General features: G+C 40.2%; 2 protein-coding genes across 4 annotated transcripts; both read left to right on the top strand.

The window, feature by feature from the left end:
- The first annotated feature begins 483 nt into the window (after nucleotides 1–483).
- LOC135541693 (AT-rich interactive domain-containing protein 5A-like) lies at nucleotides 484–11,163 on the top strand. 3 transcript variants are annotated; one of them, XM_064968015.1, is made up of 7 exons: nucleotides 484–613; nucleotides 4,534–4,616; nucleotides 7,665–7,830; nucleotides 8,043–8,095; nucleotides 9,095–9,192; nucleotides 9,278–9,431; nucleotides 9,574–11,163. In XM_064968015.1, the coding sequence occupies exons 1-7, from the start codon at nucleotides 610–612 to the stop codon at nucleotides 10,801–10,803; spliced, it is 1,788 nt and encodes a 595-aa protein (XP_064824087.1). In that variant the 5' UTR covers nucleotides 484–609; the 3' UTR covers nucleotides 10,804–11,163. The 3 variants fall into 3 exon arrangements, with proteins under 3 accessions (XP_064824087.1, XP_064824092.1, XP_064824082.1); XM_064968020.1 differs by lacking the exon at nucleotides 484–613 and adding an exon at nucleotides 4,229–4,374; XM_064968010.1 differs by lacking the exon at nucleotides 484–613 and adding an exon at nucleotides 4,380–4,453.
- Nucleotides 11,164–11,463: 300 nt separating this feature from the next.
- On the top strand, nucleotides 11,464–14,181 carry LOC135551123 (DNA replication complex GINS protein SLD5-like). Its single transcript, XM_064982539.1, has 8 exons — nucleotides 11,464–11,714; nucleotides 11,874–11,960; nucleotides 12,068–12,181; nucleotides 12,290–12,387; nucleotides 12,537–12,625; nucleotides 12,773–12,863; nucleotides 13,193–13,297; nucleotides 13,661–14,181. The coding sequence occupies exons 1-7, from the start codon at nucleotides 11,520–11,522 to the stop codon at nucleotides 13,287–13,289; spliced, it is 771 nt and encodes a 256-aa protein (XP_064838611.1). The 5' UTR covers nucleotides 11,464–11,519; the 3' UTR covers nucleotides 13,290–13,297; nucleotides 13,661–14,181.
- The last annotated feature ends 1,067 nt before the right edge of the window (nucleotides 14,182–15,248 follow it).

The raw sequence follows: 15,248 nt of genomic DNA, 5'->3' as shown, positions 1-15,248 counted from the left end.
AGCAAAGCTGGATAAAATAGTTTGCTGCACCAATATTGACAGTTGCATTTGATTTGATAGGTTTTTGTTAAATACATCCTTATTTTCCAAATTCAAAGTTTATGTATAGATTATGATTGGCTAAATTATTCCCATGGGTGAAATGCAAATGTGTGGTTTTGTTGAAAAGATCAGAATGTCAGATAATCATATTTTGATGACTATCCAGACAAGATGTTTCTATTGCTATTAGTTCAACGTGTGCACTTATATTAAGATAAAATATATAATTCGTTTTTGTTTTTACATCTTTGTAGCTTAGTCTAGTGAACTCATTACAAATTGCCTCAGGTCATACATTTGAGAAAGGCTACATGAAAGTAAACAATTATTAAAACTGATTCAATGTGCCTTGAGACTACTACTGGGTGTTCAGAGAGCTGCAATTCCCAGAGTCAAAAACTTCAACTCCCAGACTCACTTGCTGTATTGTAGACATGATCAACAAATAATAATCCATTGACAACGTCTTATTTCGAGGTGTGCTAAATTAGAGAAGCTTCTTCAGTAAAGTGGTGCTGAAACAAAGTAAACCTTCTTCAAGTCGCGAGTCAAGGGATTATTTTGCAAATGGGTAAGTTGTTTCTTAACATTTTGGAAGTTTATTAATCATGTTAAGCACCATCAGCTTTTATTATTTTAGCTGGAGAGGAATCAACATGTATTGTCAAAAGCACACACTTAGTTATAATGGTGACGTAGGCTGCAAATTGTGGCACTGTTTAATCATTTATTTCAACGTTTGCAGTTAGACAACAGCCTACTGTTTTTTGTAACCTCGATCACACATTTATGTTTTCATTATACGAAATAAACTGTGATGGGAAGTTGTGAAATGGCACTTACATTGGGTAGGCTATTGTAATTCATGCATGATGCAAGTTAACTGACAGAACGTTTTTAATAGAGGCATAAAAACATACATATAAATATGACATCGTTTTCTATGCAAAGGGTACGATTCTTAATGTTATTTGTATTTTAAATAAATGTTATAAAACTTAAAATATTTACAGTACCAGTCAAAAGTTTGGACACCGTCTCATTCATTTATTTGTACTATTTTCTACGTTGTAGAGTAATAGTGAAGACCTCTTTGGTAGGCCGTCTTTGTTCCCGAGTGGCGCAGCGGTCTAAAACACTGCATCTCAGCGCTTGAGGCGACACTACAGACACCCTGGTTCGAATCCAGGCTGTATCACAATTGGCCGTGATTGGGAGTCCCATAGAGCAGCGCACAATTTTAAATAAGAATTTGTTCTTAACTGACTTGTCTAGTTAAAAAATAAATAAATCTAAACTATGAAATAACACATGGAATCATGCAGTAACCAAAAAAGTGTTAAACAAATCAAAATATATTTTATATTTGAGATTCTTAAAAGTAGCCACCCTTTGCACACTCTTGGCATACCCTCAACCAGCTTCATGAGGTAGTCACCTGGAATGCATTTCAATTAACAAGTGTTAATTTGTGGAATTTCTTTCCTCCTTAATGCGTTTGAGCCAATCAGTTTTGTTGTGACAAGGTATGGGGGGTATACAGAAGATAGCCCTCTTTGGTAAAGACCAAGTCCAGTTAAAGCAAGAACAGCTCAAATAAGCAAAGAGAAATAACAGTCCAACATTACTTAAAGACATGAAGGTCAGTCAATCCGGAATATTTCAAGAACTTTGAATGTTTCTTCAAGTGCAGTCACAAAAACCATTAAGCGCTATGATGAAATTGGCTCTCATGAGGACCACCACAGGAAGGAAGACCCAAAGTTACCTCTGCTGCAGAGGATAAGTTCATTCGAGTTAACTGCACCTCAGATTGCAGCCCAATTAAATGCTTCACAGAGTTCAAGTAACAGACACATCTCAACATCAACTGTTCAGAGGAGACTGCGTGAATCATGCCTTCAGGGTCCAATTGCTGCAAAGAAACCACTACGAAAGGACACCAATAAGAAGAAGAGACTTGCTTGGGGCAAGAAACACGAGCAATGTACATTAGACCGGTGGAAATCTGTTCTTTAGTCTGATGAGTCCACATTTGAGATTTTTAGTCCCAACCATCGTGTCATTGTGAGATGCAGAGTAGGGCGGATGATCTCCGCATGTGTGGTTCCCACCATGAAGCATGGAGGAGGAGGTGTGGTGGTGCTTTTCTGGTGACACTGTCAGTGATTTATTTAGAATTCAAGGCACACTTAACCAGCATGGCTACCACAGCATTCTGCAGCAATATGCCATCCCATCTGGTTTGAGCTTAGTGGGGCTATCATTTCTTTCTCTCACCAGGACAATATCCCAACACACCTCCAGTCTGTGTAAGGGCTATTTGACTAAGGAGAGTGATGGGGTGCTGCATCAGATGACCTGGCCTCCACACTCACCCGACCTCAACCCAATTGAGATAGTTTGGTATGAGTTGGACCTCAGAGTGAAGGAACAGCAGCCAACAAGTGCTCTGCATATGTGGGAACTCCTTCAAGTCTGTTGGAAAAGCATTCCAGGTGAAGCTAGTTGAGAGAATGCCGAGAGTGTGTAAAGCTGTCATCAAGGCAAAGGGTGGCTACTTTGAAGAATTTCAAATATAAAATATTTTTTGATTTGTTTAACACTTTTTTCATAGTTTTGATGTCTTCACTATTATTCTACAATGTAGAAAATAGTAAAAATAAAGACAAGCCCTTGAATGATTTGGTGTGTCCAAACATTTGACTTGTACTTTAATTCATCACTAAGCAAGAAACACTTGACATACATATTTCAAGCCAATATGGAAATATAAGGAGCGTTCCTAATTACTGGCTTGGAGAGAGTAAGTAATTAAATAACTGATGGGCTGATAAAACTGGAACACTGGTCAATTGCAATGTATCATGACTTAAAGCTGGAATCCTTAGTTGCTACACCATTTTTGGACATATACATTAATGATATATACCCATTGATTCTTGAAGAGTATAAACTTCTAAATTACTCATGATCTTAGTTCAACCTTTGCACCACACCAAAATTCAAGTTATGCCCCAATATTTGAAAACAATGTAAATATAAACGCACACTGTATAGCCTCAAAACATGATTAAAACTAAGGTTGATATCATGGATGTCAGTCCTTGCACCCATAGCTCTGCTTATGAATTTGAGTGGCTATATTTCTCCAAGGCCATCCCACAGCTTTTTACCAAAACGTAGATGGAGTGACCACTGTTATTGTTTCAATTAAGGATTCTAGCTTTAAGCAGGTTAGTATAAACTGTAGATTAATGTGCATGAGATATACTAAGTACTTCAATTTACTGTGTACACAATAACAATTTACTGTGTACACAATAACAATTTACTCTGCCACAATGACATCCCTTTTCCTTCCAAAAATGTCCTTTGTACATTGACGAATGTACATATTTGAACAAATGAAATATGGAAGTCAAGAGCTTGGGAATATACATTTCTATCTGCAAAAAGATTATTCTGAGATAATTGGCTTTAAAGTTCTGAACCCTCATTGATTTGAATGGTGTCAGCAATTTTTGTCTTGTATTATTTTGAAAATAACAACATGAATTTGGGTATTGAGAGTACTATATAGGTAGAGAACATTGAAAATAACAAGGCTATGTCAACTAAATTTTGACAAATTCAGATATAACCTTATAGTCCAAGGTCTCAAAGTTCTATGGAAAGCATGATTCAAGCTGATTTCGAAAGAAAATTATATATTACGTTTGCAGACAAGTGATATCAATTATGTTTGGTGGGCTATTGTAGAGACTGCTACTCTCATTGAGGAAGAATATAATGTTAAAAGGTTAGAATGTGGGTGTTCAATGACAAATACATTTGACTTTCAGTTGTCATGGCTGTACATGGATCCATTCGCTTTCAACTTCAGCCTTTAAGTCTTTTAAATATGTATCAGTACTAAGGCTATTCTCAGGCACTTAACACGTTATGCCTGAAAATGATGTGTGTTTGGGGGAGGGGGGGGGTCATTTGTATTGCCTTGAGTTTGATGGATGATCATTTGATTATCAAAGTATGCAAATTAAATACTGAAAATAAAACTGCCTTTTACATTACATTTTGCATTTTCATTCACATGTTGTAATGCTTTCATATCAGGCAGGGTACCACATAACTGCGGTTAGACTCATAAGCAGGAAGTGGTGTTGTAACCATGTGGCTTTATATTAAAACTGCATTTTCTTTCGTTGTTACTGGAGTGTGTGTTAGCTTACAGAATATTCAGTGATAGATCACACGGATACTTGTTCTTGCTGCTAGCACAGGACTGGAAATGCAATCATAGGTGAACCAAGGCATCAGCTTTTCACATAGGTAGGGTTTCATTGCATCTTGTTCTGGATTAAATGACCTGACTGAAGATGCATGGGACATACACCATTCTTTGCTTATGGTAAACAAATTGCCCATATGGAGTGGAGGGTGTGTGCTCTGGCCTAGTTGTCACTGTCTTTTCTCTGTGCCTTGTGGCAGTATTTGATCCTGAAGGGGGGCGAGACACCAGTCAGAGACCAGTCATGGAGGAGGGCAGAGGTGTGGAGGGGACACTGAACCAGGTAAGATAGGACAGGTAATTTATGACTCATATTGTCTCCAGGCAGCTTGAGACACTTGGCTGTCTTTTTATGCATGAATTTAGAATTTACATCCACATTGGAAAGAGAGAGTTCAATTTTGATGTGCGTCTGCAAGAACACATTCACTTCCAGTATGTTTACATTCTTCATTTCTTGTGTTGTGTGTTTCATTTCCCCCTGCTTTCAGTTCTCTATTTCTTCAAACGTCAAATTAGCAAGTATTAGGCTCCTATCAAGGGATTCATTTTCGTAGAAGAATTGTGTGTTTCTTCATTACGTACAGTAAGTTGTAAAAGAACAAAACCACATGTAACCTTAAGGCACATTCTTTACATGTCTCTGATATGTCTGACTTCATGTGTGGGCATACAATATGATAACAGAACTATATGGAAAAGAGAATGAGTTACATTATACAAATAACACATTTCATTGAAGTTGTTGTTATTGAAGAGTGTATTTCTATGTTTACCCTTTGCACATGTTCATTGTTGCATACACTTCTCAAAAACATCCTCATCATATGAAATAATATTAATAACCCCCTGGGCACACACTGGTTGAATAAACATTGTTTCCACGTCATTTCAATGAAATTACATCGAACCAACGTGGAATAGATGTTGAATTGACGTTTGTACTCATTGGGAAGTGACGCCATGCAATATCACATTTGATCTTGCTTTATCTTATTATTTAATGTTATTAGTAAGTAGGTGGTGTCTCATAGAACGTGAAAGAATATGCATTTCTCTCTATTTGCACTATCTACACAAACAGAAACTGGAGTTCCACTAGACACAGTTCTGGTAATTGAAGATGAGAAAATAAAAGTTAGTGCAGAGATGCATCAAATTTCCAAGACATTGCTGTGAGATGAAAGGCCAGTGGTTTCTGTGGTGACAAGTGGCCTGTCGATAGCATCAACCCGGCACGCCACCAACAATCATAGTGAGAGTCTTATCGACACATTGACGACAACATTTCCTATGCCCTTTTCCAAAATGTGAATGTGGTGGAAATTTAGATGCTGTTTACTGACAGTCTTTCACAACGATATTCATGCCTTATTTTCTTTTGGTTAACTGTGATGAATATTGTATGGTGGGCTTTATGACTCGGACTGCAGTCGTTTCCTTTATGAAACCTATGTCGCGTAGAGCTGACTGACATTTCTCTGTTTTGTGGTCCAGCCATGAATACATTTATTCAGTATAGTATACAAATAAAGCAGTAGGCTTATCTTCTAATATGTACTGTTTAGTGTAAAAATGGTTTCAGCACATTGTTCAGTAGTCATATGCAACACATGGATTAAGTTTTCAGAAAAATACTATTTCTGCTTTTCTGGAAATATGTTGCCCTCTATGACTAATCCATATTCCAGTCATACATGCTTTTGCTTTGTCCATAAGAACTTTGCATTGTATCTTTCATCTCCTTGATTAGATGTGAAGATGGCTGTGTGTGGAACGATTATTCTACAAATTTGTAAAGCACTTGTCCTAAAATGACTTTGAAAATAACCTACTATAACCTAGTAAGTCATGGAAATGTATCCATAGCAAGAGAGAGAGAGAGAGCTGGCGAGAGAGTAGCAGCTGGCCAGTCAAGGCAGGAAGAAGACGAAAGCGAGAGAACATTGCATGGTGCTGGAGGAGGCCCATTGATAAAAGATAAGGTGTTATAGCTGGGAACCGTGTCTATAGGACAGCTGTATAGAGCTGTGAGTCAGTCAGGGCTATCCCAAATAGGGGCCCACATCTTCACTATTACTCACCACTGGGTCCTGCTTCTCGGAACCAGTAACCACAGAGAGGAACCTGATTCAATATGAAACTCTGCTTGACAGTTGCCTACAGCTCAGCAGACGCCACAGAAACAAAATCGTCTCTGTATTCAGTCATTTGGATTGGGATATTGTATTGACATACAGTATTTCATTTGAGAGCAGAAATTGTAATATAAATTGTAATAAAAAATATCTAACTTCTACACTATCATTCCATAGCTCTGTGCAAATTCAACCTGTATGCTTGTGCACAAAACTGATATAATCAGACATTGTCCCTTTGTGAATTTTGCCAAAAATAATAGTTTTACTTTTCAAATATTTATAGTACAAATTATGATGACACGGTGTCTGAAGTTTTGTGAATATCAGCTTCCTATACTTTGGTCATTTTGTGTCAGTTTGACCAGTTTGAAGTATCATAAACTTCTCATCCAAATGAATGCATTGAATGTAAGGACAGTAATCTGTTCAGGGCTTAATTTCTGCATGCCTCTACTGTTTCATTTCTCATTTGGTATTCACCGCATTTTGTGACTTTTCCCTTTTCTACTCGTTTGTGTTTGATTTGTGTTTGCTTAAACAACGTTCTTACAGAGTAATCTCCAAGTTCAACATAATAATCAAATCCTGAAATATGCCTCTGAAAACTACTGGACCAAGAGCTCTACTGATCATTTCAAACAGATAATTGCAATTTAATTTTAACCTCACTCTTTTTGCATTCTCATGGAACATATTCTAATCATGTGAACTACTTGCTAGGCTACTCAGTCTTTTGTAATTTCTAAATTACATTCATGACGTTCACTTTCATGTCAGTGGAAAATAAATGTATAACAAAGGGCTTGTGAGTAAAGGCTTTGGTGGGAAAGAGACCTTTTCATACTGTATAAAGAGCTCGATATCTTCATATTTATTATTCAACTAGACATCCTTGTCACCAGGCTGATAATCAGGTCTAGACCGAAAACCCCATATGTCTGTTCGTTTCTCTTTATACAGGATGTATGGTTACTTATTGAAAGTGGTGAAGCCAACTCTGTCATGTTCTGAATGTTTCACTTGAAATTCTAGTTGCCCAAGAAAAGACATTGAGATCATAAAAAAAAAGTTTCCTAATGTATGATTGGTTTATTTTCTTCTTGCAGTTCTGTTTTGAATACTTATATGTTCAGTAATAGTATGCATCCATATAATTTGGATTTACATCTATCTGATGGTCTCTACCGTAGAATTCTGCAGCGATGGAGATTTCTGACTCAGCCAGTGAATGTGAGGAGCCTCCCAGGTCTAGCCCAATGGAGACAGAGGAGAGGTCCTTCATAGCCAATTTGCACTGTTTCATGAAGGACAGAGGCACGCCCATAGAGAGGATACCACACCTGGGCTTTAAGCAGAGTGAGTCCATGTTCAAAGGATTTAGCCGAAGCTTTATTACTCAATCTCTATTACATAGATACGTTTTCCCTGCTCCCCAGATCACCTCGACCTTTGGGGTAGTTTGTAAATGCATGTGTTAAGACAATTCATAGGTAATGATACAATATAATAGTAATTATAGAACTGTGCAATGTCCCCAATGTTCAAATGCATATGGTTTCTGCTCACAGTTAACCTGTGGAAAATCTACAAAACTGTTGAGAAGCTTGGAAGTTACGACTCTGTGAGTACACCCATATCGTGCAGTTACGACTCTGAGTACACCCATATCGTGCAGTTACGACTCTGAGTACACCCATATCGTGCAGTTACGACTCTGAGTACACCCATATCGTGCAGTTACGACTCTGAGTACACCCATATCGTACAATTGTATATTTTTTTACACTTGACCTGGTTGTTGATCACACAGAGATGGCAGTGGCAGCTACTCACATTTTTTATGTTGCGAAAGACACCATGCAGCTTAGCTTCTTGTGTGGAACATTATCTTTAGTTGACAGGATGTAAACATGACCATACCCACCACATTAAGAGCAAAGTCCACACTGACTGCTGAATGAAGTTTCCACTCTGTGGCATGTGTACATGCTCAATGCGCTGAGAGAGGAAAGGTTTCTATGAAATGCCAATTCAGTTCACAGGAGCTTAGCCTATAGTAAGATGTTGTTCTCTATTTTAGTAATGGGCCAATCATCTCCCTCCATATAATCTATTCTTTTTTTTGTGGTACTTATTTCCCCATTTTCTCCCCAATTATGTGATATCCAATTGGTAGTTAGTCTTGTCCCATCGCTGCAACTCCCGTACGGACTCAGGAGAGGCGACGGTCAATAGCCGTGCGTCCTCAGAAACACAACCCTTCCAAGAAGCATTGCTTCTTGATACACTGCTCGCTTAACCCGGAAGCCAGCAGCACCAATGTGTCGGAGGAAACACCTTACAACTGACAACTGAAGTCAGCATGCATGTGCCCGGCCCGCCACAAGGAGTCGCTCGAGCACGATGGGACAAGTACATCCCTGCCGACCCGGGTTGTGGTGACGCCTCTCGCAATGCAGTGCCTTATACCGCTGCGCCACTCGGGAGGCCTCCTCCATATATTCTTAATATAAAAAGATAGATTAGACAGTCATATACTTGACCTCAAATTAATGCATAATGGTTCTGGATGAGGGATTTAGAGGGGTGTGTTTGCTCACTATGGTGTGTTTTCCAACAGGTGACAGCACGACGGCTGTGGAAGAATGTGTATGATGAGCTGGGGGGCAGCCCAGGCAGCACCAGCGCTGCTACCTGTACCCGCAGACACTATGAGAGGTGAACACTGCTCCAGATAATCTGTCTTCAACTCACTCCATCTCTGCTTGTTTTCATTGTGTGATTTCTTTTGTCTTCAATACAGGCTTGTTTTACCCTTTGAGAGACAGTTGAGGGGAGAGGAGGACAAACCGCTGCCTCCAAGCAAACCACGCAAACAGTACAAGAGGAGCCCTGAGGGAAGCAAGTCTGAGGGCAAGAGGAAGAGGCCCCATCTGGAAAAGGAGACGGACTCTGAGGTACTTCACTTTTCACCTGTTTGTGACTATTGTCATAAAAGTCACTGGCTGTTTTCTATTACTCCAGCCTATGATTGTCATACAGTTACTGTACCCCAAACTGTACGACTGGAAATGAACTCTCCATGTTGTATTATTTCAGGGCCAGCTACACTCTACTCCATCGTCTCCATGGACCACTCCAGCTGAAAGGCTCCACCCAGACCGTCCTCCACCAAACAATGAGACTATCGTCAGTGACGACCTCTCTTCCTCAGCGTACTCCCTATCCCAGCCAGGTCAGGTCCAGTCTTCTGCTTCAGACATCATCTCCCCTCTGGAGAAGAAGAAGCGTATGGCCCAGGCCAGCCTGAGTCAGTCCCAGGACTGTCAGAGCCCCAGTCAGGAGGACCGTAAGGGCAGGCCCTCTGTGATCCACTGCTCCCAGTCCCCAGGGCTGGTCCGTTCTAGCCGGACACGCACTACCTCGGAGGGCTCTCCTCTCCCTCCGTCGTCCTCCTCTTCCCGTAGCCCATCCCCCTACTCCATCTCCTCTGAGGACTGTCCAGCACTAACTGAAGAGAGGCCCCCAGTTCCAAAACCAGAAGTACCTTTTCCTTTTTCCAGCAACCCAATATCTGCCTGCAGTGGGGTCCACAAGCCTCAGAGCTGCAGCCCTGATGTCAAGAAAAACGTTGGCTTCCCTGGAGGACAAAGAGATTTCCCTCAGGTCAGCCCTCTACTGGGTGACACAGTTTCTATCAAAGGTCAGAGTAAGAACTCTGTATGGAGCCCTGTCTGCAATGGGAGTAACAGACGTCCAGCTCACCAAATATCCCCACCAACGTCCTGCACGTATACTGTTAGGTCTTGCTTGGTTCCATCCACCTCCAGTTTCACTAAAGTTTATCCCAAATCTATGGAGCCTTTGCGGCCTATACCCTTTCGACCAGGTTACACATTCCATCAGAACCCAAATAGGCCCATGTTACATGATAATGATCTGATCTATACTAAGAAACTACATATGGTGCCTCGACATTATCAGGCAGAGAAAAAGGAGAAGTCCACGACAATGTTGCCCAAGCCACTTCCAACGCAACAACCTGTATTCCACTCTAATGTCAGCATACCAGTGTCCTACCTCGTCCCAGCCTATGACCGGACGAGGGGAGACTCTGGACAGAAGCCACCTGTACACCCATTCTTTCTATCCACCAACAGACTTCCTCAGTCCCAGATCAACCCTATGTACCGTCATGCCCCAACGGGACACACCCATGCTTCCCCTTATGAGCCTGCTCTATACTCCTATCCCTATTCCATTCCTATGTTAAATCCCCATACTGGATACAGCATCACTGGCGTGCATTATCCTCAAACTAGGCAGTGATAGCCCAGCCTACCTCTCTCAGAGCTTATAGACAATGTGACAAGTCAAATGGAGATAATGACAGTACCTGCTTCATTCTAGACATTTTCTAAACTTGACTCGAACACAGCTGCATTCTATGTGAGTGATCAATAGAGAAACGTTGTGTTGTGATTATTATCCCGAGATGGGCTCCCCACTGTGGCAACTGATAGAATTGCACTAATACAAAGGACTCATCTTTCTGTATTTGTAACAATAGCCCTCTGGTTTACTGCTATGTACGTTTTTTTATTGTATGATAAAATTATTTTACATGGAAATAATATATGAAACAACACATGTAAATGTTTATTTCTGAATAAAATCTAAAATAATTCCTGTCTGATCCAAGTCTGCATTCTTTGGTAAGTAAATAACCATGGTCATTTGTAATTTTCGACATTTATTTTAGTTAGTTGAGGGGACATGCAGCACTTAATCCATGGAAAGTAGACCACTGTATTTAATTAATGCCAATAAACACATGCCTTTTTGCAAATAACAATAATAAAACATTATTTTGTAAACCAAACACTAGGGTAGAGATTACGGAGGGATTTGTTTACCGTCTCTGACTGCGCATTTTTTGCGCATGTTTGAACCTCTACAGACGTCATCACGCACTGCTTTCGGTTGGCGCGAACTTTAACCGGAAGTGTGCGACTCTTGTTTCGGAGGAGGTTAATGAGCTGTCGATGTCATTTACAGTGTTGTCGAGATATAATGTAAAAAAAGTAACATTCTCCGTAGCTAGTTTAATAGAGTACCACATTTTGTGTAGGCTAAGCAAGTATAGGATGTCGGATACGTTGTCTGATGATGCCAGCGGAGGAGATGATGACCAAGAAGATGTGATGACTCCAGCGGAGCTGATTGGGAAATTGGAAGAGGTAACGTTAGCTAGCTAGCTAATTAGCCATGTTCACTAAAATACTGTAGCCAGACCGATACGTTTTGCAATGCACGGATCCTGTCAAAACAAAAAAACGTATTTAGCACTGCTGCTGCTCCTATGAAAAGTGGACTTTGTGTATTCCTCTGTCCCCCAGGCCTGGCTGAATGAGAGGTTCTCTCCTGAGCTTCTAGAGAACAAGTCAGAGATGGGAGAGTGTGTGATGGAGCAGCTGACTCACATGGTAAATGGTGGTGGGGTTCCTCAAATAACTGAGGGGTGCAGCAAGCTGTCTCAATAAGCAGTGAGGTACCAGTAATAACAGGACTTCTGTGTTGTCTCCATTGAAAGGAGGCCAACCTGCAGCGGGTTAGGAGGGGTGATGTGAAGGCAAGTGTCCACCGCATGGAGATTGACAGGATCCGCTTTGTCCTCAGCAGCTACCTCCGCTCTCGCCTCCAAAAGGTAATGCCAACAACAACCCAGCATGATATGATCATCTTCTAGTGAGAGGAACTATAAATCAGTGCTCAGACTGACACCTTTCTCTCTGGTCCTCTGTTGCCTGTGTAGATTGAGAAGTTTTTCCCACATGTGTTGGAGAAAGAGAAGTCTCGAGTGGAGGGAGATCCTTCGTTCCTGTCTCCAGAGGAGTTTGCTTTTGCCAAAGAGTGAGCGTTATAGTGACGTGTTGTGGCTTGCAGTTACAATGACCATCCCTGGAGGAAGGTCATTGAGTTGCTTTTGATGTCATATTTACTTCTATTATAATAATAATATGTTTGCAACATTAATGATGTGTTCCCTCTCTTCCATTTAGATATCTGGCCAACACAGAGACCTATCTGAAGGCTGTAGCTCTGAAACACATGCCCCCCAATCTACAGACAGTGGATATGCTGAAAGCAGGTGAGTCCGAGCACGATGTTTAGATGAGCTATTCCAATATTCAAATGACTGCTTGTAAAAACTAATCAGTGGCATAATGTTCATGGATGGAAGCATTGCATTCTCTTGTCATGTTATTAACTTCAATGTCAAATGAAATGTTCCCAGTGCCAGAGCCCTGTCTGGACTCCTTTGTGTTCCTACGTGTGAGGGAGAGACAGGAAAACATCTTAGTGGAACCTGAGACAGATGACCAGAGGTACAGTATCACATGATCATTGGACTGATTGATTGGTTGCTACAGCTTGGAATAGGCTTACTACCTATCTTACTTTGATGATAATGTGTCAAGAATAGAAGTTTTGATTTCTGTTGTGAAGAGGAGCACATTGGAAGTTATTTTGCAGTATTCTGTAGATCCAGAAGGTGGCAGCATGTGTCTGTATATAACATGTTTTTTATTGACTGTTACAATCCTCAAGAATATTGTACAAGCTTACTCCACGGACAGTGTATTCTTATTGATTGAAATGCCCGGTCATTTGCTAAGAACTCCATGGAATTTTCTGGTCCAATATTTTCTTTCAGAGAGTATGTTGTGGATCTTGATGTGGATTCTCAGCATCTGATGCGGTATCGCTCTATAGCACCCCTGGTTTCAAGTGGAGCAGTACAGCTAATTTAACTGTCAAGGTACTCAATTTATAGGCCACACTGATTTCCCTCATATCTTTATCCATGACACACACACTAATCCATACTATGTTTTTGAATATGTTGAAGTGTGCATGATTCAAATCCAAATCTTTCATAAAACTGTTTTGTACGGTCATCATTTTTTTTTGTTTTTGCCATCAACATGATCTCTTGGGAACTAACTAAGCTGGAAATTCTCTCTTAGAACGTTTGCTTGAACAGCATATTACCTGTTCAACAATGAGGCAATTTGCCAGTGAACTGCAAGAAAATTGTCACTTAGGCCGTATATTATGTTAACACGTTTGCACAGATCGGTCTCTGTAATAATATACCTACTCTATTTGGGCTATGTTTTAGGAGCTTCCTGTCCTTGGTTCAGATGGGGTTATTAGTCTCCAACTGTGATGGTGGATGACCGGAGGAACACTGACTCCCTTCATTGAACATTAACTACACTGTTTGCAGTACATTGAGGAAGGAGTTATGGACATTATTTGTGGACTACCAACTCACCAAGGGCGGGGCATTAACTAGAATGTCTGCAAATATATTACTGACTTGTTGAAATGTTGCGTACCTGAGGACATATCTCTTTCACATGAAGCCTGCTTATAATTGTAATGATGATGATCATTGGATCACTAAGGCTACAAGTGAGAGATACCTTTGGTGTGAGGATGACACAGGAATACATGAATGGCACTTCATGGTGTCTACATGTACGTAATAAGGTTGAGATACATGCATGCCATTGCCAAGCATACATTTGTATTTTGCATGCTGTTGCTGCCTTGACCATATATGATTTAAATTCTGGGTTTGTAAACCATATCAATTGTTGATACTAAAGGAAATAAATGTGTAGATTTATGTTTAAAGACTGGTATTAAATACTTCTTAGGGCTGAGATCCCGCTAACGGGATCGATATTACAGCAGCCAGTGAAAGTGCAGGGCGCCAAATTCAAAACCACAGAAATCCCATTATTAAAATTCCTCAATCATAGAAGTATTTCACACCATTTTAAAGATGCACTTCTTTTTAATCCCACCACAGTGTCCAATTTCAAATAGGCTTTACGGCAAAAGCTCCACAAACGATTATGTTAGGTCAGAGCCAAGTCACAGAAAAACACAGCCATTTTTTCAGCCAAAGAGAGGAGTCACGATAATCAGAAATAGAGAGAATTAATCACTAACCTTTGATCTTTCATCAGATGACACTCATAGGACTTCATGTTACACAATACATATGTTTTGTTCGATAAAGTTCATATTTATTTAAAAAGATCTCAGTATACATTGGCGTGTTGTGTTCAGTAGTTCCATTTTTGCAGAGAGCCACATCAATAATAATCTATGAGTACGGCGCTCAGAGACCAAACAAGCCAAAAAGATATCCGCCATATTGTGCAGTCAACATAAGTCAGAATTAACATTATAAATACTCACTTACCTTTGATGATCTTCATCAGAATGCACTCCCAGGAATCCCAGTTCCACAATAAATGTTTGTTTTGTTCGATAATGTCCATCATTTATGTCCAAATAGCTACTTTTGTTTATGCGTTTTGTAAACAAATCCAAACTCACGAAGCGCGTTCACTAGGAGCAGACGAAATGTCAAAGTTCCGTTACAGTCCGTAGAAACATGTCAAAGGATGTATAGAACCAATCTTTAGGATGTTTTTAACATAAATCTTCAATAATTTTCCAACCGGAGAATTCCTTTGTCTTCAGAAATGCAATGGAATGCGAGCTAACTCTCACGTGAACGAGCGTCACAAGCTTGTGGCACTCTGCCAGACTACTGACTCAAAGAGCCCTTATGAGCCCCTCCTTTACAGTGGAAGCCTCAAACAAGGTTCTAAAGACTGTTGACATCTTGTGAAAGCCTTAAAGTGCAACATGACCAATATCCCACTGTATCTTCAATAGGGAATGAG

The sequence above is a fragment of the Oncorhynchus masou genome, chromosome 1 (genome assembly GCF_036934945.1).
Source record: "Oncorhynchus masou masou isolate Uvic2021 chromosome 1, UVic_Omas_1.1, whole genome shotgun sequence".
Lineage (NCBI taxonomy): Eukaryota > Metazoa > Chordata > Actinopteri > Salmoniformes > Salmonidae > Oncorhynchus > Oncorhynchus masou.
The sequence above is the reverse complement of the archived record's forward strand: the minus strand, read 5'-3'. Positions and strand labels throughout refer to the sequence as shown.

Bases quoted from the DNA above. Each gene is read 5' to 3' on its own strand.
- LOC135551123 (XM_064982539.1), top strand. From the start codon at position 11,520: ATGTCATTTACAGTGTTGTCGAGATATAATGTAAAAAAAGTAACATTC. The intron at 11,715-11,873 runs GTAACGTTAGCT...TCTGTCCCCCAG, and splicing joins TGATTGGGAAATTGGAAGAG to GCCTGGCTGAATGAGAGGTT. The intron at 12,626-12,772 runs GTGAGTCCGAGC...AAATGTTCCCAG, and splicing joins AGTGGATATGCTGAAAGCAG to TGCCAGAGCCCTGTCTGGAC.
- LOC135541693 (XM_064968010.1), top strand. From the start codon at position 4,426: ATGGGACATACACCATTCTTTGCTTATG. The intron at 4,454-4,533 runs GTAAACAAATTG...GCCTTGTGGCAG, and splicing joins TACACCATTCTTTGCTTATG to TATTTGATCCTGAAGGGGGG. The intron at 9,432-9,573 runs GTACTTCACTTT...GTATTATTTCAG, and splicing joins AAAAGGAGACGGACTCTGAG to GGCCAGCTACACTCTACTCC.